General features: G+C 44.9%; 1 protein-coding gene across 1 annotated transcript in view; it reads right to left on the bottom strand.

Moving 5' to 3' along the window:
* Window positions 1–7,132: 7,132 nt before the first annotated feature.
* Rint1 (RAD50 interactor 1) overlaps window positions 7,133–25,038 on the bottom strand; it is a 31,271-nt gene continuing 13,365 nt past the window's right edge. Inside the window, exons 5-14 of the mRNA XM_051151488.1 lie at window positions 21,711–21,884; window positions 21,429–21,578; window positions 19,537–19,693; window positions 16,456–16,792; window positions 14,989–15,126; window positions 13,088–13,287; window positions 12,065–12,279; window positions 10,508–10,688; window positions 9,446–9,564; window positions 7,133–7,436 (exon numbers count right to left, since the gene is read on the bottom strand). Of these exons, the coding sequence (XP_051007445.1) occupies window positions 7,244–7,436; window positions 9,446–9,564; window positions 10,508–10,688; window positions 12,065–12,279; window positions 13,088–13,287; window positions 14,989–15,126; window positions 16,456–16,792; window positions 19,537–19,693; window positions 21,429–21,578; window positions 21,711–21,884 (1,864 nt within the window). The 3' untranslated portion in view covers window positions 7,133–7,243. The remainder of the gene's footprint in view (window positions 7,437–9,445; window positions 9,565–10,507; window positions 10,689–12,064; window positions 12,280–13,087; window positions 13,288–14,988; window positions 15,127–16,455; window positions 16,793–19,536; window positions 19,694–21,428; window positions 21,579–21,710; window positions 21,885–25,038) is intronic.

Below are 25,038 nucleotides of genomic sequence, written 5' to 3'. Positions count from 1 at the left end.
ACCCACAACCCCTGCTTCCCTTTATAAGCCCACTGCCCTTGAAGCTCGGGTCCCTCTCCTATCCTGCTGCATCAGGAAGGGTTGTGATCCGATGCTCTGAGCCCGTAATACAGGACCCTGTGTGTGTTGCATCGGTATCGAGTCCTGGTGGTCATCTTGGGGGTCTCGCAATCTGGGTATCTCAGGATTATACTGGGCAATCTCAGTATTACATTTGGGGACTCTCTGGGATTCCCCCCAGACCCCCGAACCGAGGGTCCTAGACAGGCCAGTAAGTGTGTGTCTGTGTAAAGTGCAGTTTGTCTATGTGTGTCTGTTCTGTGGCTCTGTGTTTTCAGGCGTCCCGGGACTTCTATATCTGTGGCAGCCGGAAGTGACTTAGCGGATGCGTTGTATAATCACAGCTGAGGGAGTCTGTGAAGATGTTCTGAAAGGGAAAATTTTTAATTAGCATTAAAGCAACCAGAACAGCCGAGCTCTCTAATTCATAAGTGCAGGTCGGCAGGTATGCTAACTCATAAGTGCAGGTGGGCAGGTATGCTAGCCCAAGGTCCCAGATGATAAGTCACAAAGAATGCGGAGCTAGGAGACAAAGGCCTATTGAGTGTTCCACGGACCGGCTGGCCGTAAAAGATAGGGAGGATACACAAGGACAAATTCCTGAGACAAACAGGTACCGGGCATGGCTGAGTGAGTGATGAGCCAAGACCCCTCATCCAATTTTATGGTGTTTGCTTAATCCCCCCCTTGTGGCCCGCACACAATGTTCCAGGTTTGAGTTTAACCAGATGTGTCGTTAGCTCAGATAAACATCTACCCTCGGGTTCCGAGAAAAACAGGAACCAAGGACTGTTCCCATGTGATTAAGTCTGACCTTACCCCAGATCTGCCTACACAATTTGCTGATGTTCAAATGTTTGAAACAATCGTGTGTGGCCGCGCCAAAACTTCCTGCTCCCCCCAACCTTTGTCCATATAAACCCTAAGCTCCTGGGGTTCTGGGTCGACCCCTCTGTCTCCTGAGTGAGATACCCGTCCACCAATAAACTGCCTCGTGTGTTTACAGCAAGATGGTCGTTTGTGTGTTTTTGGGTGCGCGCCATCCCGAAGCTTGAGTGAGGGTCTCCCTTCGGGGGTCTTTCAGTTCCAGATCCCATGGGGGGAGGCGCTTCAGCCCCCATCAGGAGGGGGTCTCTGATCCTCATCAAGGAGGCCTTAGAGCCTCATCAGGGGGGATTTCGGTTTCCATTGGGAGGGGCTTTGGTCCCCATAAGGATGGGGTCTCTGACTCCCATCAGGAGGATTTGGAGCCTCACATCTGTTTAGTACTGGGGCCGGCTACTGAACGCTCTCCTGGGTGCTTGAGCCGGTTTGTTCATTTCCTCTCAAATCAGCAAACTGAATACGTTTGTGTGTCCGACAACTATTGTGTGTGTGTATAGTGTTGATTGAGACTGACGGACAGAAGGACAAGACAGACAACCTCAAGTTTGGGAGACAAAGCGGGTCGCTTAGGCCTGTTCTGAACTAACAAGAAACTGAAGCCTGTCATGGAGTTGGCTAGGATTATTTAACCAGGCCCTCTCAGTGTGTGTGCTTTTCAGTGGTCACTCTTATAAAGACCTATAATGAAAAGGAGCATTTGGAACAAGAAAAAAATACAAAATGTACAGTTCAAGGAGAAAGGGGCACCAGGAAACAGAATGGATCTAAATCCTGTGTTCAAGGAGATAAAGTGAAAGAAAAACCTGATATAAAATGTAATAAAATGAGTGGTGACCTCAGTGCAAAAACCCCACCCAGCTAAGCTTCCAACTTGTGAAAAGGAATTAACTACAGTTTAGGTCCAGGAATGGTGGTGCATACCTTTAATCCCAGCATTCAAGAGTCAGAGACATGTGGATCTATAAATTCAAAGCCATCCTGGTCTACAGAGTAAGTTCTAGAACAGTCAAGCTTAGGCAGTGAAGGAAACCATTGTAAACAGAAAGTTGTGAAGATGTAATTGAACAAGGGGGCCATGTTCCAGCCCCAGCAAGCAGCAGAACTTGGTAGCTTTGGCCACATGGTTCTGGCTTTAGTCAAGGATATAAGAAGGGGGATTATGGGATTTCTGTCATCAACCAAGCAAAGCCACTGAGGCCAGGTGTGTGTCAGGGGTATCCCTGCATGGAGGCCTAAAGAGGCCATTGTATGGAGCTGTGAAGGTGAAGCCTGGATTGCCTTGGAGACCCCAAAATGTTGAAGATGCCAGAGCCATGGGATGCCTGCCGAGGAGAGCTGCTAACAGGAAGTGGAACCAGCCCAAGAGAAAGAAGTGTGTTGCAGTCAAGAAAGCTGAAAGCAGCCAGAGATCTGAACAGCGCTTTGACAGCAGACACGGAGATGCTGAGTTTGGAGTTTTCTTCTCTTTTGGACAGGTAATGTATATCCTGTGCCACTGTATGTTGAAAATATGTGATCCACTTTTTCAGTTTGATTTTACAAGGAATTACAGGTAAGAGATTGCATAAACCGGGCGTGGTGGTGCACGCCTTTAATCTAAGCACTTGGGAGGCAGAGATGGTCGGATCTCAGTGAGTTCAAGGCCAGCCTGGCCTACAGAGTGAGTCAAGGACAGCCAAGGCTACACTGAGAAACCCTGTCTCAAAGAGAAAGAGAGAGGGGTGGAGCATAAATCTCAAAAGAGACTATGAACTTTGGATTTTAAAAAAGTTTAAGACTGTTATAGACTCTGAGGGACTTTTGAATTTGGACTAAATGTGTTTTGCATTATGATATGACTACAGCCATTGGGGACCAGGGAGTGGAATGTGGTGGTTTGAATAGGAATGGCCCATATTGACTCGTGAGTTTGAATGCTTGGCCCTATTAAGAAGGGGCACTATTAAGAACTATTTTCTAGCTAAAGAGAGTGTGTCACTGTGGGGATGGGCTTGAGGTCTCATATGCTCAAGCTACTGTGGGTCACAGTCTTCTTCTGCTGCCTTCAAACCAAGGTATTTCCTACAAATCTCAAAGGAAAGCTTTACAAGTAGAATGAATCAAGTAGTTGATAGAATATGAGAATGCAAAGATATAGAGGATGGAGACAAAATAAACAAGGGATATGAAAAAAAATTAAAAGTCACAGGAAAGGTACATATAGGAAATGAGGTGTGTTGGGTACCAAGAAAAAAATCCAAACTTTAGAATTATAAGCATAGAAAAAGAAGAACCCTAAGTGAAAGAACTAGGCCAGATGTTCAACAGATCATAGAAAGAGGGTTTCCCACAGGAAGGAAAGATACCCACACTAACATAAGAAGAACACAGAACAGCGTATCATGGCTAAAACACAGTGTGTGTGTGTGTGTGTGTGTGTGTGTGTGTGTGTGTGTGTCACTGTGTATGAAAAGCTGCAAGAGAAAAAATATGAGTCACATATAAAACCCACTGGGAAGACACATGATTTCTCAACAGAAATTTGAAAGTCAGAAGACATTCTATGTTAAAGGACCACGAAGACCAGTCTAGACTAATATACCTAGCAAAACTTCTGCCGTAGTTGGAAGAGGAAGAAAAACTTTTCTTGACATAGACAAACCTAAAAACCTCAAACCAAATGTAAAAAAAAATACACAAAGTGAAATTTTGAGCTGGAGAAAGGGATGAACACATCCCAGAGATTGTAGAAAGAAATATGAGGACAAAATTCCTAAAGAACAAAATGTCACTGAAAACACAAATGACAGCCGCAAAAAACAACTGAATTATCACAACACACATTTTCATAATAATCTCAAAGTCAATGACATCAATTCTCCAATCGTAAGGCAAAGGTGACTTAGTGGATCAAACCAAACTCCATCTGTCTGTCTTCTACATCTAAGCTTTACAGACAGGTGTCAGCTTAGAGCACATGGACGGACAAAAGTGCTCCAAACAGGACCAGAACGCTAGCAGGTGTCTTTATCCTAACATCTGACAGAAGAGACCTCAAACTGAAGCTCATTAGAAGAGAGAAAGGACACTTGGTTCTAATGAAGATAACAGTTAATATGTCATCATCCTACACTCCAATGCAACAAACTCTAGGGCAGCCAATTTTATTTTAAAAACGCACTACTGCATTTAAAGACACAGATTAACTCAGTATGTTAATAGCATGTGATTTCAATATCCTACTTTCTCCTATAGACAAGTCATCTGGACAAGAAGATAAACACCAGAATTAAATGACATCATATATCAAATAGCATTAAGAGGTACCTACAAAATATTCTGCCAAAACACCAAAGAATCCACATTTTCCTCAGCGTCTCTAAAATAGACCACATCTAGGAAGATAAAATGAATCTTTACAAATTCAAAAAGATGAAAATAACTCCATGTAGTCTGTCTGGCTGCCACATAATAATACTTAAAACTGACAGTAAACAAAGCTCTAGTAAATACGCAAACTCATGGAGACTAAAGTACTCATTGCTGAATGGTGAGGGAGTCAAAGAAGCCAGGAAGGAAATAAATGATGCTCACCGACAACTAAATGTAATGAAAACACCATAAACAAACAAACAAACAAACCTGCTGGACTCAGTCCTATGAGGGAAAGTTGTAGTTCTACAGGCAACATTTAAAAAAAGAAAGAAACAAACAAAGCTGCCACGCGCCTTTAATCCCAGCATGTAGGAGGCAGACGCAGGCGGATCTCTGTGACTTCGAGGCTAGCCTGGTCTACAAAGTGAGTCCAAGGCTCCACAGAGAAGCTCTGTCTTGAAAAACCAAAAAAAAAAAAAAAAAAAAAAAAAAAAAAAAAAAAAAAAAAAAAAAAAGAAAGAAAGAAAGAAAAAAGAAAAAAAAGAAACAAAAAACAAAGAACACAAATAAATGATATAATAAAGCAACTCAAAACTTTGTGAAAACAAGAACATACCAAATACAAACCCAGTCAATGGCAAGAATAATAAAAATCAAAGCAGAAATTTAAAAAGTGGAACACATTAGGAATACAAAGAATCAGCTAGGCACAGTGGGGCACACCTGTAATCCCAGCACTCTAGGAGGCAGAGGCAAGAGGATCTCTGTAAATTCAAGGTCAGCCTGGTCTACAAAGCAAGTCCAGGACAGCCAAGATTACACAGAGAAACCCTGTCTTAAAAAACAAAACAAAACAAAATACAAAGAATCAATGAGGTGAGGTGCTGCTTCATGTGACTGAGCCCAAGAGGGGGCAGAATCAAACCCACCAGGACACTGCGGTAGACTTCTGGCCATCGAGCATTAATTTAAAAACAAACAAACAAACCCAGATCATAGAGTTTCTGAGCCGATTCACTAGCTTTCTCCTCTTAGTCTGACCAAGAAAGGGATCTTGCCTCCGTTGACTTTCTGTCTCCCTCTCCCCAAGCAAAGGGTCCCCAGGCCACCACGTTGCGCCCCAAACTGTGTTCGCCCTCCCCACACACTCCATCCCCTGCCTCCATGCTATTGGAGCCCTGCTGCTGTCCCTGGACTCTGCGAGCGCCCCTTTCCCGGTTCCCCCAAGTGTAACATGGTAGGTGGCCTCTTGGTGCCTGCTGCTAGCACAGTGTAGCAGGTTGAGTGCTCAGTGGGTGACAGTCTGAGGACTGTCTACCTCCAGGTCCATCCTGTAGTAAGGAGTGCCTGGGGCAAGACTCATCATCAGTCTCTTTCCCTGGAAAACAGAGAAAGTAGTTCAGTAATCTTCCAGGTAACTAAGCTCAGGTTGTGTAAAAGCCTTGCTCTGAGGACTTATTAATCAAGGCGCCATGGGCGCCCATGAGCGCGGCTCTGAGTTTGATCTCTAATACCTCACACACAAAACCTATCACTCCACATAGCCCAAGACCAAGGAAATGTTGAAAGAGAAAAAGAAAGTTAAAAAAAAAAATTTTTTTTTTTTTTGTCTCAGGTCAGGGAGATGGCTCAGCTGGCCTGAGTTCAAACCCAGCTCCCATGTTAACAGCTGGGCACTTGCAATCATCTGTAGCCCCAGTTGGGGGTACAGGGAAGCAGGTGGATCTGAGCACTCACTGGCCAGCCAGTCTAGCTAACAGTGAGCAAGGGGAAAGCAACTGAGGAAAACACCCAATATCAACCTCTGGCTCCACTTGCACGTACTCAAATACACACCTAGACCTAGACACACACACACACACACACACACACACACACAGGATTTTTACTTCATCAACTACATAAATATCACCACAGACAAATGACTAAAGAGCTATCTATCTGGCCTGTAAAATGTTTCAACCAGAGGAAAATAAGATGGCCACTGTCAAAGAAAGGGAGCCAGGAAGGGCTAGAGAGTTGCTTAGTAGTAAAGTACTCGCCATGGACATGCAAGCACAGAGTCTGCACCCTAGAACTCATCTAGAAAGTCTGACATGATGGTTCACATGTAGTGCCTGTGTACAGGAGGCAGAGACAGGGGAAACCCTGGGGCTCGTCCAAAGTGCTAGTGAGAGATCTTGTCTCCAAAAGAAGGTGGTCATCTTGAGCCTCAATATCCAAGGTTGACCTCTGACCTCCACAGCCACACACACACTCCACATATGCACAAATATACACACACCTGCACATAAACTCACACACAAATATAACTAAGAAGTACGTTCAATGGGAGGACATGAGAATGGAATATTAAGAACGACCACAGCTTAACCATCATCTCATAAAGCTGTTGTGTTGCTGGTTTGGGGGTTTTTGTTTTGTTCTGTTCTTTTTTTTTTTTTTTCTGGTGAGACACAGGATCTCACCAGAAAAGACGCAGGAAGGTCTTGAACCCGCAGTGATCCTCCTGCCTTAGCCTTCAGAGTGCTATAGATGTCCTCTACCTCTAGCTCACGGTGCATTTTTAATATAAACATTAATTCCCAAGCTGGATACAGGAACCTCAAATAGCAGCCTGCATCCATAAGTATTTCTATACTGTACTGCTGCACTTGGCTTTCTCCAACAGCTCCCCTGGATTAGTGCAGTGGAGGTTGGGGAGGGGCTGCCGGCCTTTGCTCTCCACTGTCTTCAAAGGGCTGCATTCTCGTTTGTAATGCAATTACTCTGCTTGCAGGTTTCTGTCCTTTGTTTTCTTAGAAACAGGAGGATGGTGGGATAATATGGTCGAGATAAGAAATAACTACCAAGTTTTCATTTGTCCAGTTTCATTAATTTAGAACTTTATCGGACAACTTCAATCCAACTATCTTTGTTAAATCACCCTTTTCTCAAAGACACATTATTTCCCAGTGCTAGGCCAGTTTGTCCTCAAGTTAAGCAGAATCTCAACGTCTTGCTGAGCCAGTTTGTAAACGCCAACTTCATTTAGGGCCGCCGTGGCAGGAAGGTGCTCGGGAGCCGACTGCAGGACATCTTTCAGAAGTAACGCAGAACCAATGTTCAGATTCAGAACGATGCAGGCTTCTTTTACACTGTTCAGAAAACAAGAAAGAAGAGAAGAGCTCCTCTACTGCACCATCCATAGGATGACAACGACCTGGAGAATCTGCGCGGACGATTCGGCTATCTAGGATGTACTGTTTGGTTCTCTAAATATGCTGCGACTATGAGCTACAGGATTAGTAGGTCATCAAGGTTTGTTTTAACACATCATAAGAGTCTGTCTCATTACACTAATGCTAACAGGTTATTAAATGTAGCTATGATTTTAGGTAGACTTAGGACATGGCAGGGAGAGAAGGAATAAAAATGAATGGAGCAGAAAAGGCAAAGAAGCAAGACAAACCAAAAACACCAGTAGGCTCGGGGGTTGAGGGGGTGGGGTGATGGCACACTTCTAGGCCAGTCTACACCACACCGTGAGCTCCATGGCAGTCTGGCCTACACTGTGAGCTCCAGGCCAGCCTGGCCTACACTGTGAGCTCTAGGCTAGGCTGGTCTACATTGTGAGCTCCAGGCTAACCAAGGCTACACAGTGAGACCAAACAGAAATAGGAAGGCAGCTTTGATGGTTCTGTGGGTAACGTTGCCAGATGGTTATCAAGTTCAATCCTTGAAATCCACATGGTAGAGAGAACCACTTCCCACAAGTTGTCATCTGCCCTCCACACATGAACACTTTAAATAATAATAAAGACAAATGGGGCTGGTGGTTTACTGTGTAGGTAGGTGCTTGCCTAGCATAAATGAAACAGAGGAAGGGCTTGGGGGTGTGGGGGTGCACAGCTGTAATCACCGCACTCAGAAGACAGAGGCAGGAGGATCAAAGGCTCAGGGTCATCCTCTGTTTCTGTGTACCTGGTTCGAGGCCAGCCTGGGATACATGAAACCCATTTCAGAAAAAGATAAGCAAACTGAAAACAATTGTAGCTTCCTGGAAGAATACGCTTTTATGATTTAAAGGAATGTTTCTGAATTGCTCAAACCCTATACATAATGCTTTTTGTTTTTGTTTCTCAAGCCAAGGTTTCTCTGTGTAGCCCTGGCTGTCCTGGATTGGTGTTGTAGACCAGGATGGCCTCGATCTCATAGAGATCTGCCTGCCTCTACCTCCCAAGTACTGGGATTAAAGGCATGTGCCACCACTGCCTGGCTCATAATGTAATTTATTTAAGATTTATTTATTTTATGTATATGAGTGCTCTATCTGCATGGACACCTATATACCAAAAGAGGGCATCAGATCACCTTATAGTTGTGAGCCACCATGTAGTTGCTGGGAATTGAACTCAGAACCTCTGGAAAAATAGTCAGTGCTCTTAACCACTGAGCTGTCTCTCCAGCCCAATAATGTAAATTTTAAATCAATAGACTTTCTAAATAGATTGCTAGTAACTGTTCTCGTGTTTATAACTATACTTAGAACTAAAATTAACATTAAATTAATAAGAAAACTGATTATTGTCTGGCTATTGTTAGGCACCAAACCTAGCTGTGACTGCTTATTTTTGGTGGGTGCATTCATTTTCTATTGACTCCCCAGTGATGGGCAAATGGTGTTGAGCCAGAAGCTAGGGAGCAAGGCCACGTGTAATTTATACCTGGTTCTGATGAACCTTCTGAAAATGTAGATTGCATGCATTATTTTGGCTCCATATTGTGTTTTGAAAATATAATAGGTATACAATGAATATTTTAAGGTTTAATTTTTTTTTAAGGTTTTTAAATTTCATTTATATGTGTTCTACCTGCATGTATGTCTGTGCTCCATGTGTGTGTCTGATGCCTGTGCAGGCCAGAAGACTGTGTCAGATACCCCAGAACTGTAGTTATGGATGGTTGTGAGGCACACCGTGTGGGTGCTGAGAACCGAACCCCAGTCCTCTGCAAGAGCATCATGTGTTCTTAACTGCTGAGCTCCGGCTCCAGATTTTAATTGACGTTATTGCAACAAATCAATGAAACTATGAAACTGTTAAAAAGAAGTCAACTTCTCTAGCATTTGGGCACACTAACATTTATGGTTAGACACTGGGCTTACTGTTTAAAATAGTTTTCCGGTCTCTTGCAATAGTGAGAAAACAAAGGGAAGAGATTCCGCGTCATGTCAAACTGCAACTGGGCTGCTCCTCCTTCATTGAAGTGGTTAGCAAGGATTATCTGAAACCAAGAGCAGTCCACATAACTACATCCACGGAACCCACACAACTACACCCACGGAACCCACACAACTACATCCACGGAACCCACACAACTACATCCACGGAACCCACACAACTACATGCACGGAACCCACACAACTACATGCACGGAACCCACACAACTACATGCACGGAACCCACACAACTACATCCACGGAACCCACACAACTACATCCACGGAACCCACACAACTACATCCACGGAACCCACACAACTATATCCACGGAACCCACACAACTACATCCACGGAACCCACACAACTACATCCACGGAACCCACACAACTACATCCACGGAACCCACACAACTACATCCACGGAACCTACACAACTACATCCACGGAACCCACACAACTACACCCACGGAACCCACACAACTACATCCACGGAACCCACACAACTACATCCACGGAACCCACACAACTACATCCACGGAACCCACACAACTACATGCACGGAACCCACACAACTACATGCACGGAACCCACACAACTACATCCACGGAACCCACACAACTACATGCACGGAACCCACACAACTACATCCACGGAACCCACACAACTACATGCACGGAACCCACACAACTACATGCACGGAACCCACACAACTACATGCACGGAACCCACACAACTACATCCACGGAACCCACACAACTACATCCACGGAACCCACACAACTACATCCACGGAACCCACACAACTACATCCACGGAACCCACACAACTACATCCATGGAACCCACACAACTACATGCATGGAACCCACACAACTACATCCATGGAACCCACACAACTACATCCATGGAACCACATCCATGAAACCCACATAACCACATTCATGGAACCACGGAACCACAACTCTGGAATCACGTAGTGCTCAGCACAGCCCCGTCCCCACTGACTGACCTCCTGATAGATGTAGACGTCCAGCTTCTCAACAAGCAGTTGCCAGAAAATCTTGAATAAGGAGAAACAAAGCTGCTGCTCCAACTGAAGCAGACGGTCCCGTAAGGTCAGCAAGAACGGGCAGGCTGAGCTGGACAGCGACATTACTGCCTGTTCAGACTGAGACGGCAGGGACAGCCACCTGGAAAACAAACAACCTTCACAAGAATAACCCTTACAATTTTGTACCCTTAAGATCTCAACAAATCATGTACTGTCCTGGGGAATTCCAGAATTTAAAAAAAAAAAAAAAAAAAAGCAATGCCTAATATTGAAGGCTTTACCAGAAATAAATGTATTCATATTTATATTTTAACTTTTAATTATTTAATATAATATTTCCTTTAAAATACCCCCAATTCAATTACTGCATTTTCCAGCATATAAGACGACTCTTTAACCCCCCAAAAAACCATGCCAAAGTCATAGGTTATCTTTTTTTGTTTTGTTTTGTTTTTTGAGACAAGGTTTCTCTGTGTAGTCATGGCTGTCCTAGACTCACTTTGTAGATCAGGCTGGCCTCAAATTCACAGCGATCTGCCTGTCTCTGCCTCCTAAGTGCTGGAATTAAAGGCCTGCGCCACTATGCCCAGCCACCATAGGTTGTCTTATACTCTGGGTACTTACCTGCAGCTTGCTTCCCCTTACTTCCTATGTCTGGCACATACAGTGGGAAGAGGGGTGGGGTGCCATGGCTGATTCCCCACTCTGTGCAGGGAGTATGAAGCAGGGAGGAGCAAGCTGCACACATCTTCCTGTACCTTGAGAGAATGTGAGCATGGATTGCCTCTCCATCAGAACCCGCCCATTCTACACGGAGGGCTGCACAGCTGCCTGTCTTTGGGTTGAGTGTGGAGTACGTGTTAAAGGGGAAGTGTAGGCTAGCACTGGCTGTCTGATGGCATTTAATAAAGCACCTGGCTGTCTGTGCCCTGCCTACAAATAGACACATGCCCGAGTCTGCTGTACAGGGTGTGGGTTGGAAGAGGGGTAGTCTTATATGGCGAGTATATTCCAAAAACATCTATATTTTTGGAGGGTTGTCTTATACTCCCAGTTGTCTTATATGCTGGAAAATACAGTACTACAAAGTGTATCCTTAGAATTTAAAAGACACCAGTTAATCTTATGCTCTAATTTTAGCAAACAAACTAACACTACTTCCAAATTGAGTACAATACTACGTGGAGGTAGCATGCTAAGACACAGTGGCAGGAGAGCTGTGAAATACAAGCGTGCACAGGACAGAGACTATAGGGCACCTCACTTTATAAAATGGCACATAGGCTAGTGAACCTCAGGTCATATGACACTTGTCTATGAGGTCCACGCCATCATTCGCTTATTCTGAGTAAATTCTTCAAAAGAATAGATGTTAGAAGGATTTCCATCAAAGCCAAAGTTTGGACCTACCATACACAAAAGCCACAAGTTCCATCTCCAAAACTGAGGGTGAGGATTTTACCAAAGCAGAACTCTGGAGTATCAGTGTAAAGGGTGGCTGGCGCGGGAACGTACCTTTCTTTCTTATACAATTTTGCAGCATCTTTCACTTCTCTAAAAACATGCTCTACTTGGCGAGTCAACATATCAAGCTTTAAGCGCTCCAAGAGGTTAATCATGTCATCGAAGACAGAGCTCTCCATGGAAGCCAGCTGTCCCAGCTGCAGCTTACTGAGGGCACTGTTCTCTGCAAAGACCTCCAGTGCTGCCTGCTGCAGCTGTAGAAAGAACTGCAAGTAAACATGTTAGAACATCTGTTAACAAAGCTGGGCTTCCGGAAACAGACCTTCTATACTGCACAATTCCCCTACTTAAGGTGTGCAGCTCAGGGCCAATGAGATGGCTTAGTGGGTACTCGCTTGCTGCCAAGCCTGACGGCCTGAGTTCAATCCCCAGGTCCCACATGGTGGAAGGAAACAGCTCTAGCTTCCACATGTGTGCCATGTCATCACATACACACACACACACATACACACACACACACACACACAGCTTCCACATGTGTGCCATGTCATCACACACACACACACACACACACACACACACACACAGAGCTTCCACATGTGTGCCATGTCATCTCATACACACACACACATACACATACACACACACACACACACAGCTTTCACATGTGTGCCATGTCATCTCACACACACACACAGCCTGGCACGGTGGCACATATGCGCATTCCCACACTCAGGAGGCTGACACCAGAAGATTGCCGTGAGTTCACAGCCAGTGTGGGCTACATGAGACCCAGACTCAAACAAGCATAACAGCCTTCATCCTCTCCCCCAAAATAAAACATCCAGTTCAGGCCCAGCACGATGGCTCAGCGGATGGAGGCACTTGTCACCAAGCCTGATGACCTGGGGTTTGACCCCTAGGCTCCACACGGTGGAATGACAGAACCAAGTTCTGTAAGTTGTCCTCTGACCTCAGCATGTGTGCTGTTGCATGCACAATAGCATAGAACATGCATCTCAATATGCATCAAGGCACTGATGTATTATCTACTAAGAAAGCACATTAACTCACAACGTTGTCAGCCCAGTCTGCCAGCACTGTTGAGATGTAGTTCACGGCGTTAAGGATTGCACAGTACCGAAAGCCGAGGGAGTCTCTGGTCTCCTCCTTCATGACCTGCGTTAGCCGGAGCCTGAAGTCATCCACCAGGTCCTTCTGTAACTCCAGGAACTGCAGCTTCCGGGAGGCGGAGGGGAGGTTTTTATACCTGTCTGTGGAGAAAGGGAACAAAAGACACTCAGAGGCTTGGTACTGTCCACCACAGTTGGTTTTCTCTAAAACCTGACTTCTACTGCCTTCATGAAAAAAACTCATGGCTATGTCTAAACACTTAAGGGAGCACACAGGTATAACGTGTGTCAGGACTCATCAGGCAGAATACTTAAGACTTAGACCAGTGTATTTTGCTACATGTAAATCATTCCTCATTAAAAAAAAAAAAAAAAAGCAAAAGTGTTTTACAATAACTGTTCCTCAAGTAAGAAGCTTTGTTTGGTGAGGAGGGCTTGAGACAAGCCTCATGTAGCCCAGGCTGGCTTCAGATTTCCTATGTGGCTAAGGATGGCTTTGAACTCCTGATCCTCCAGCCTCTAGCTCCAAAATCCTGATATTTGGGATTAAAGGCGTGCACCACCACATCCGGCTCTCATATTTTCCTTATAGTCAAATTATGTAATTACTGATTGGGTTGGAATGATCCTTCTTCAGGCTATCATAAAACGCAAGGGGTGAACTGTCAGAAGGGGATGACAGCAGGGAAGAGCTACAGTCACCGGGAGACGCAGCAGTCTACAGCAGGGAATGCAGATGCTGCACAGCAGCAGAGCCAGAGGCCCCCAGCCACCCCCTGACCAGCTGACACTGCACCAGAAGAATCCCTGTACTACTTTAATTCCAAAACTACACTATTAGTCTACTCTCTTCTTCAATTCTTGGTAAACAGGGCCAAGAAAATAATATTTAAAGTCTAGGTTTGCACTGGACATAGTAGTGTGTGCCTAGTCCCAGGCAGCTGGACAGCCAAGGCAGAAAGATCATTTACGAGCAGGAGACCAAGCCTGGGGGCTGGCGGGATGGCTGAGCAGTTAAGAGCACTGGCTGCTCTTGGAGAGCAACCCCATATGGCTCCCAACACCCATATGGTAGCTTACAACTCCCATTCTAAAGGATCCAATTCTCTCTTCTGAACTACACAGACACTAGAAACATATGTGGTGTACATATATGTGCAGGCAAAACACTTATACACACGAACCTAAAAACAATTAAATAAAAGGAGCTGGAGAAAAGGCTCGGCAGTTAGGAGCACTTGCTGTTCGTGTTCAGGACACAGGTTGGTTCCTGGCACCCACAGGGCAGCTCACAACCACCTGTAGCTCCAGCTTTGGGAACCCAACACCTTCCTGTGGCCTCCAGAGGCACCAGGCATGCATATGGTGCATATGCACTCTGCAGACACACACTCACATACATAAAACAAAAGTAAGCCTTTAAAATAATAGTGATGAAAATGAAATCTGAAAACATGTAAAAAGAATGACCATGAGTTAAAAATTAACAATCTTTTACTTGTTTTTGTTCAGGACTTCCTTCCTTCATGTGCACACCAATGTTTACATCTGAAGGTGCTGGTGTTATTATTTTGAGACATCTAGGTGGCCTGATTATTATTATTATTTTGGCCTGATGATTTTTATTTGTTAATATTTATTGTTATTTTAGTATTTTGAAACAGGATTTCACTATACATCAGAGTGGCCTGGAACTCACTGGCCAGGATGATTTCAAAACCCCAAATCCTCCAACCCCTATTTCCAGAAAGCTGGGATGAAAGGTGAGTGCTACCCAGCTGGATAAGCCGAAGTGAGACCACTGTCATAGACAGCATGTGCCCCATACCCAGCTGTACTCACCAGTTATGACCAAAAGTAGAGTCATAAAAACTTCCGCACAGTCTGGAACCTTCATTTCATCCACATCAGTGATGTCTTTATACTGGGAAACCCACGCTGCCTCTGAGGAAAGCATCGAGTCCATTTTCTGCAGAGCAACTAACATGGAGAAAGAGGGACTGTGTCCGGAGTTCTAGTCATTCTTTGTTTTGTTCTGTAGCCCTGGCTGTCCTGGACTCACTCTGTAGCCCAGGCTGGCCTCCAACTCAGAGGTCCGCCTGCCTCTGCCTCCCGAGTGCTGGGGCTACAGGCGTTTTTCACCACGCCTGGCTGCTATAGTCATTCTTAAGTTATCAGCTTATACTTTTTTCTTTTAGGAATGGCTTTTTCATACAAAACAAATTTACAATCTCCCACTAACCAACTGCATTAGATTTAAAATGTTCTACTTCAGAGTTAAATAAGATGCCTTATCCTCCCTCCTCTCAAAACCTCAAGACAGTGATGTGGCACTTCCAAAACACCCAACCAAAAGCAGAAATAGTACACGGTAAAAATCTACAACACAGCAATATCCTCTGCTGGCCCAATATTCCACATATAGACTGTAATTCCAGGGGAAAAAGTGAAGTTTTGTGGAAATAAAAGAAGACTGTCTGTTGGCAAAATGCTCTTGTGGACTGTGTACAGTTTACCTTTGTTCATTCAAATGTTGATTTCTCCACTCCACTCTCTGGATCAATCGGAACATTGCATTGTGATGTTTATTTTAAGTATCTCCAGTTTCAAGTTTGTGTACACCATTTGTTCTCTGTATTGTCAATAAAAACAAACTAGCCAATGCTGAGCAATAACAGAGGATAGGGTGGGACATCCTGATAAGAGTGAGGAGAGGAGAGAGAGAAGGAAGGAGAGGATGGAGCCATGAGGAGAGACTGGGGAACATCAAGAGAAATGAACCAGGCCTAGAAGACGATTTAAAAGTAAGTATAATGTGGGAAAACAGATTGGGAAGAAACTATACTAGCATGGAGGTTTAGGATGGTGTAATTATTACACAGCATTGTGCTATAGGCTAACTAAATAGATCCTGGTCTCTGTGTGGTTATTTGGGTATAAAGCTGGTTAAGGAGTAATGGCTGATTTCACTAAAATAATAATTCAATATTAAATAGTAACAATCCATCAACAACTGTCTTTGAAGGTAACCCAGTAGACCCTGCCCAGAGAAGAGTTAAGCACTTAAAAGTTCCTACTCAGAGTTGTAAGAGAAGAACTTTATGCACAAAACCAGACAGTGCCAGGCAATGGTGGCGCCCAACTTCAATCCCAGCACTCGGGAGTTCGAGGCCAGCCTGGTCTGTGCAGAGACTTCCAGGCCAACCAAGCCCATACAGTGAGATCCTATCTAAAGAACAAAAAGCGAGCGAGCGAGCAAGCAAACCAACGCCCTCAGGACAGCCCTCCTGTGGCCACACGGGCACTTACATTTCCTCTCCACAGTCAGCCATCTCTGAAAACAGGCTTCCTCCGAGAGAATGTGCATACAGCTGGCAAAGGTGCTCGGATAGCCGTGGACACTGTGCAGCTCCCTTTCAAACAACAGCACCTCATCCACCAAATGACAGAAGAGACTGTCGTCATAGAGCAGGCAGGGGATGTCCGAAGCCAGCTTCTCAAGAATGAGCATCACGAGGCCACGGGAAAACTCCAGCCTTGCATTCACTGCAGCACCCACTTTGTCCAGTATCGGCTGAATTTTCTCATCCAGAAACTGCGTATGGTTGGCAATCCACATAAGGACCTGAGCCAAGTACCATTCAGGCTGGGGGAAGGGAAAATGGTTTCGATTCTTTATTCTATAGTCATGGAAAATTCTGATTAAATGCATTTAGTTATAAGCAGACACAAAAAGTAGCTAAGCATCCCTATATGTAAGAGAATAGTTCTTGCCGTGCACTTTAAATTCACAAAAGACATCATAATCAAATGTTTCCCAATATACTCTCAACAAATTCCAATAGTGTGGCTTAAGTTGGTAAACTCATAAATTTAAAATACCATATTGGGAGGCTGGGCGTGGTGGCGTACGCCTTTAATCCCAGCACTCGGGAGGCAGAGGCAGGTGGATCTCTGTGAGTTCTGAGTTGTAGGCCTGTCTGGTCTACAAAAGAGCCCAGAGCAGCCAGGACTACAAGAGAAATCCTGTCTCAAAAAACCAAAAAGTAAAACAAACAAACAAAACAAAAAACCATATTGGGGTTAGGTGTAGCTTTTTAGTATAACATTTGCTTAACTATAAAAAGCCATGGTGTCAGCCGGGTGTGGTGGTGCACGCCTTTAATCCCAGCACTCAGGAGGCAGAGGCTGGAGGATCACTGTGAATTCAAGGCCAGTCTGGTCTACAAAGAGAGTCCAGGACAGCCAAGGCTTCACAGAGAAACCCTGTCTTGAAAAACAAAACAAAAAAGCCATCGTGTCAATCCGCAATATCACAAAAAAGAAGAAGGGGGCATAATGACAATAATGAAGAAAAGACAATCCTACAAACAAAGCCCACACAAAGCCCTGCATCCCAGAGCAAAACAAAACAACAGCAAGAAAAGAGCCAGGTCAGCAAGCTGGCCGATGGATACAGGCGCTGCCAGCAAGCCTGACAACCTGAGTTTGACCCTTGGAATGCACATGGTGGGGGGTGAGAACCAGCCTGCTTCTCTGACCTACATGCAAAGATAAAAATAACATGTTTGGCTGAGTACGACGGTGCACACCTTTAACCCCAGCACTTGGGAGGCAGAGGCATGCAGAACACTGTGAGTTCGAGGCCAGCCTGGTCTAAAAAGTGAGTCCAGGACAGCCAAGGTTACACAGAGAAACCCTGTCTCGGAAAAAAAATAAAAGAGGATTAGAGAGGATTAGGCAAGCACTGCAGGTTTTCTAGACAACGACTTGAAAACATATATGAGGCTGAGATATAACTCAGGGATTGAGCACTGGCCTACCGTGTGTGAGACCCTGGGTTCAGTCTGCAGCACTGAGAAAAAAATTCCTGACTGCTAAGTCCCTGTGGAGTTCCAAATGTTGGGGATACAAATGTGGGGAGCATGCCAAGGGCCATCTCAGGGACAGTGTGCTAATTCCATTAGGATCACGCCTTTAAAATGAGCCAGCACAACTCAAAATTTTCTCACACTAATGCAGGCATAAGGTTATTGTGTAGTTTAAATGCTCCCCAATTGTTGAAGTTATTTTTATAAAACAGTGTTTGTTTCTCTTAGTTTCTCTCCTAACCTAATATCATACAAAATTGAGACTCATATTTATTTAAAAATAAGCTTCATGACACAATCTTGAACAGTTTAAGTCTTTTCTTAACCCTCTATGCTATTTTGTCTTACTCCCAGCAAACGTCCCAGGGATGCTTGCACTTTGTAGCTTTCCTCAGCTCCAGCTCCTTCTTCCTGATCTTTCCTGCACCTCTACCCACCACTGAATCCTCAGGATGAATACCTTACTTCCTCCTCTAACTCCTCCTCCCCTGGCTGGCAGGAAGTCCAGCCCTATTCTCTGCCCTGCTCAGCAACTGGCTGTAAATTGCTTTATTGGCATATCAGGGGACAATTGGGGAACAGTGTTTACCAACATTGAGACAGAAATTACCATTTAAACTACACAATAGCCTTACGCCTGCCTACACACTAAATTATATCACTGCCTTTCTAAATGTTCAGTTTATGCTCTGCTGAGTAAGTACTAAATGAGTCTGCTCTCCCGAAAACACTCCATCCAAAACAGAAGACCCACATGCACAACAGGAACCTAGTGCCACTAAGTTCATTTGTGTGACATGTGTGATACCTGGTGACCTTGCTCTTACTTCAGAGCATGCCCTGCATTGACTATGGCAAACATAAAGAACAAACAAGAGAGTGCCACATCCTAGTAGATGATAACGACAGGAAAACACCAACAGGCTGCACTGATGGGGCCCCTCAGTCCAATGCTGGTAACGACTTCCTTTAATTTACTTATCCCATCCTTCACGGATGCCCCTTCCGTAGCTATGGGTCACTTCTCTCTCCCTCTCTCTCTCTCTCTCTCTCTCTCTCTCTCTCTCTCTCTCTCTCTCTCTCTCTCTCTCTCTCTCTCCCCCCCCCCCCTCTCTCTTCGTATATCTGCAGGAATGGTCTGTACAGTGAGGCCTGGGCACAGATATGGTCGTAAAGCCTGCACACCCAAATGCGAGTGTGATGGATGTCCCAAAGGCAGTGCCAGTTCTGACAACCTAAGTCCCAGTTACGTCTACAAAGGGCAGTTATGAGGCAGGAAGTTAGAAAGGAAAGCAGAAATGTGGACAGACGGGCCTTTAACTTAAACATGTTTACGTCCAGGCACAGGTTAACACCCACTGTTAATGAGCAAGTGAGTAATGTGACCCACACATGTCATCCCAGCACTCAGGAGGCACACGCAGAGCGAGCTCAAGTCTGAGGCCAGGGGGGAGGGGGGGAGGGGAAGAGGGGCAACAAAACAAAACAAGACAGAAGACAAGAGCACACGGAAGCACACCTTGCTGATGACGTTGGTCTGCCGGCTGCCTCTGAAGTGGTACCCGAATCTCTTCTGAAGGGGAGTCAGCATGATCTGGATAGGCAGGATCACAGACGGGGTGGCGGGAAGAGAGTATTTTTCTGGGAGTTGTTTTGTCTCAGTTAATAATTCATCCCTTACACAGTTAAGTCAAGGAAAAAGAATCAAAGTCGTATTTATACACTCAAGGACACCCGCACACAATACATTTGTCCAACAAATGTATTAACACTTAGCAAAAAGTTTAATACAAATAATGCAAAACCTAACTTTATGTTGAATTTTAATTCACTATAAAGGTTTTTAGGGGCTGGAGAGATAACAAGAACACTTGTTGCTCTTGCAGAGGATCTGGGTTCAATTCCCAGCACCATATGGTGGCTCGTGATCATCCTTAATGATAGTACCAGGGGATCCGACGCCCTCTTCTGACCTCCACACGGACAGGCGTGCATATGGCACACAGACACATGTATACCAAAACATCCACACTCATAAAATAAACAATAAATGAAAATATTTATAAATTTCTTTAAGGAAATCAACTTAAGCCATCCTTTCATCAACACTGTTACTAAGATTTCTTCCCATTGCCTATTTGTGTTCTTGTCCTAAAGCACCTGTCCGTAACACTCACACGGGCCTGTTGCTGTGGTGGTCCGATTAGGTTTGGGCCCCATAAGCTCAATATTTGAATGCTTTGTCCATAGGGAGTAGCACTGTTAGGAAGCATGGCTTTGCTGGGGTAGGCATGGCCTTGTTGGAGAGAAGTATGTCACTGGGGTGGACTTTGGGGTTTCCAATGCTCAAGCCAGCCCCAATATCTACCTTCTTGCTGGCTGCCAATCTGGACAAAGAACTCTCAGCTCCTTCTCCAGCCCCATGTCTGCCTGCACGCTGCCATGCTTCCCGCCGTGATGATAATGGACTGAAACCCTAAACTGTAAGCCAGCCCCAGTTAAGTATTTTCCTTTATAAGAGTTGCCATGGTCATGGTGTCTCTTCACAGCAATAGAACACTAACTAAGACAGGTGTTTATCTTTGTTTTGTTTTGGTTTAGTTTTTCATTTGTTTTGTTTGGCTGAGACAGGGTTTTTCTGTGTAGTCTTGGCTGTCCTGGGCTTGCTTTGTAGACCAGGCTGGCCTCAAACTCACAGAGATCTGCCTGCCTCTACCTCCCCAAGTGCTGGGATTACAGGTGTATGCCACTGTGCCTGGCTAACAGTTGTTTATCTTAGAACTCCTTTATTTTTTAAGATTTATTTATTTTATTTATTGTATATGATATGCAGAAGAGGGCATCAAATCACATTATAGATGGTTGTGAGCCACCATGTGGTTGCTGGGAATTGAACTTAGGACCTCTGGAAGAGCAGGTGGCACTCTTAACCACTGAGCCATCTCTCCAGCCCCCTAGAACTCCTTTTTTAACAGCTCTTCCCCTCCCAGATTTTTTTAAATTAATAAGTAATTAATTTATATTTTGGTTTTTCGAGACAGGGTTTCTCTGTGTAGCCTTGGCTATCCTGGGCTCACTTTGTAGACCAGGCTGGCCTCAAACTCACAGAGATCCGCCTGCTTCTGCCTCCCGAGTGCTGGGACTAAAGGCGTGCGCCACCACGCCAGGCGATAATCGGTTTTTTAAAGAAAACATATACTCTCCAACAGGCAGTTTCACATCAAGTCTAACCCAGGACCCTCCACTTGGCTTCACAGTGACTTTGCGACCTACCCCCCTCAGTACTGGAGACTGACTCCAGCGCCTCGCTCACACTCTTCCACTCTAGCTCTAGCCCAAAAAGCTGTAGTTGCCAACCACAAATTTACGGTAGGAAGGAATTTTACTGCGTTTCCACGCCAACAAAGATACGAGGCTTGTAGTTTCAACAGCTGACAAAACAGTGTCTCCAGGGCAGCGTGCATCTCCGGGGCGCTGGCAGGCCGGCTCGCGCCGACAGTCTGAGGCTGGGCGTGTGTGATGAACGGCCAGTGAAGCTGCGCTAAAATATCCTCAAGATCACTGTGACAGAAAAGAAACAGTGTTTCATCCGACGCCATTGCCTTACCAAATAGTCAGCATACAGAAAAGAAACAGTGTTTCATCCGACGCCATTGCCTTACCAAATAGTCAGCACAGAGAGACCGCCCCTACCTGGTAAGCCTGTCCTTGAGAATTTTATGCCAGAACTTAACCGTGGCTCTCAGGAAGCTAAGAAGATGAGTACAGGATGACTCCCGAAGCTTGATGTCAAGCTCTGTCATGGTCACCAGGGTAGAAGCTGCCTCAGGCACGTTGTTGGTCATCAGGTATTGCTGAATGTTGTCACTGCAAGACAAATGGTACACGGTAATGAGTTTCTGTGGAAACTCTGTGTGTATGTGTGTGTGTGTACACCCAGAGGTCAATGTCAGGTGTCTTTTCTTTTTTTTCCTAGACAGGTTTCTCTGTGTAGCCTTGGCTGTCCTGGAACTCTCTTTGTAGACCAGGCTGGCCTCAAACTCACAGCAATTGGCCTGCCTCTGCCCCTGAGTGCTGTGATTAAAGGGCGTGCGCCCGCCCGGCTGTCAGGCGTCTTCTTTAGTCACTCTCCGCCTTATTTTAGAGACAAGGTCTCTTCATTGAACTTGGAGCTCACCAATTCACCTAGAGTCTGGACTCTAGAATGACAGTCTAGCCAGGAAGCTCCAGCAATGCTCCCGCCTGCCTCCCCAAACCTAGCTTTTTAATGCAGGTGCTAGAGACTGAACTCGGATATCGATGCTTGCACAGCAAGCACTTTACTGGCTGACACCCAAATACCTCTCTGGAAAACTTGGAAGCTCAGAAAGACCTTCTCCCACATACGTGACATGGAGTTACAGCCGCAGTGGAGCAAAGCATTGCCGTGAGCCGCCTGCCTGTTCGACACTCACATCTGCCGGAACCCCCAGTGCCCTCCTTTAGCATCCTAAGAGCAGCAGTCTGTGTTCTGGATGCTTCCTTCCACCTGTCCCTCCCCACTCCTCCTGAGAGGACAGATGTGTCACAGTTCTGCAGGCAACACTCATTTCTGGTAGGACTTCGTTCATAGAAGTCATACTCCATGGGAGAATGTAATTAGCATCTGGGACAGTGAAGTACAGTAGTCTTCAGTTTTTATCTACTTTCCACCATAGTTTATCATTTCCACACCAAAAAAACAAACAAGCAAACAAAAACCAAAATGTATTCCAAATTAAGTGTTTTATAAAGTTAAAATAAAGACCATTAGGCTTAAGAAACGAACAAACGTAGGCAGGTATCGTGGTACAGCATGCAACCCTTGCACTACTCACTGGGGAAACAGGAATTCATGGGTCACGAGACATGCCTAGTTACTCCAATTTTAAAAAAGCATTGAGCTGGAGAGATGGCTCAGCAATTAAGAGCACTGGCTGTTTCTCCAGAGGTCCTGAGTTCAATTCCCAGCAACCACATGGTGGCTCACAACCATCTATAATGAGATCTGATGCCCTCTACTGGAATACTGATGTACATGCAGACAGGGCAGTCCTACAAAAAAGAAAGAAGACAGGAAAAAAGGTGCATGCCTTTAATCTTAGCACTCATGAGGTAAAGATAGGCAGATCTCTGTCAGGTCAATGCCAGCCTGGTCTGGCAAAAAGCTATTTTACAAAAGAACAGAAAATGTACAAGTAACCACAGAATATCGAATTTCCAGAATCATATATAACACCAAAGCACGAAGGACACTTAGCGCACAGGAAATCCAGAGTAACAGTGTTTATGCCGCAACACCACTCACTAAAATGTTCCTAATAGACACTGCTGAGATGCTAGTTCAAGCAAGAAGAAGGGAGGGAGGGAGGGGAGGAGGGAGGGAGAGAATCACAGAAAAAAACAGAATAGAGAATAAAAACTAGTCATTAAAGGGAAATTTGGAGATAAAAGTCTCAGAAGTTCAAAACAACAAATAAACAAACAAATCTGGAACTAGAAATGTCATCACAAAGACCCTAGTGAAAAAAAAAAACCCTATATTTATCAACAGAATAAAATAACTGCCTCTGTGGTTCTCATTCTTATTCAGTATGTTCCTGGGTTAAAATTCTCTTTAAACAATTCAGATACTAAACACGTTGGTGGTTAAAATTCTCTTTAAAACAATTCAGATACTAAACACGTTGGTGGTCACTAAAGTCTTTGGCTACTATGAAAGGGAAACTTTCAGACAACTTATTCTGCTTCAGAAAGTTATTAATATCTTTCAAAGGGGCAATGGGAAACAAGGGAAAGTGAAGCAAGGTGTAAAAGTCCTTCATGAGAGGTTCTGGGGAAATGGCGAGCAGGTAAAGCGCTGCTGTGCAAGCAGGAGGACCTGGGTTTGGATCCTTAACAGCCACATGGTAATGCGCCTGTAGTGTAACCGCCGCATGGTAATGCGCCTGCAGTGTAACCGCCGCATGGTAATGCGCCTGCAGTGTAACCGCCGCATGGTAAGGCACCTGCAGTGTAACCGCCGCATGGTAATGCGCCTGCAGTGTAACCGCCGCATGGTAATGCACCTGCAGTGTTAACAGCCACGTGGTAATGCACCTGCAGTGTTAACAGCCACGTGGTAATGCACCTGCAGTGTTAACAGCCACGTGGTAATGCACCTGCAGTGTTAACAGCCGCTTGGTAATGCAGCTGTGCTGCGGCCCAGGATGGGGAGACAGGGCCTGTGAGGGAGTACTAGCTAGCCAGGCCAGCTTGTCTGTGAGCTCCATGCTTAGTGAGAGACTGCCTCAAAAAATAAAGGAGGGACAGGGGACCACACAATGAAGCAGAATAATGTCCCCACTTAGGCTTGAGAGGCAAGATCAGATATAATAAATAATCTGATATAATACATCTGATACAAAACAGATGTGAACTTTATTTCTCTTTTTATCAAAAGAACTTTCTTATTTTTCCCTACTCAAAGATGGTTCAACTCTATTATTATTCATCTAAGACTACTGTATAATTTTTTGTTTGTTTGGGTTTTTGTGTGTGTGTGTTTGTTTGTTTTTGACAAGGTCTGGCCATGTAGCCATCAGCTGATCTTCAACTCACTATCGTCCTGCCTTGGCCTCCCAAGAAGTGAGATTACAGGTTTGTCCACCACACTGCCTGACTATGCAGTTCTTTTGTTTGTTGTTGTTTTGTAGCCAGGTCTCAATTTGCAGCCTGGGTTTTCCTGTAACTCACTATGTAGGCAAATGTGGCCTAAACATGCTGCAACCCTCCTGCTGCAGCCCTGCAAGTGCTGGGAATACAGGTGTGTTCCACCACACCCGGCCCACAGCGCCTTTTTAAACATTTATCTATCTATCTATCTATCTATCTATCTATCTATCTATCTATCTATCTATGTTTTTAGCCTGACACTTACAAAGATCCACTGGTCTCTGCCTCCAAGTGCTGGGATTAAAAAGTGTATGATACCACAGCCAATTATTTAATGTATATGAGTGCT

Source organism: Acomys russatus, chromosome 10 (genome assembly GCF_903995435.1).
Source record: "Acomys russatus chromosome 10, mAcoRus1.1, whole genome shotgun sequence".
In the NCBI taxonomy this organism is placed as follows: domain Eukaryota; kingdom Metazoa; phylum Chordata; class Mammalia; order Rodentia; family Muridae; genus Acomys; species Acomys russatus.
The sequence above is the reverse complement of the archived record's forward strand: the minus strand, read 5'-3'. Positions and strand labels throughout refer to the sequence as shown.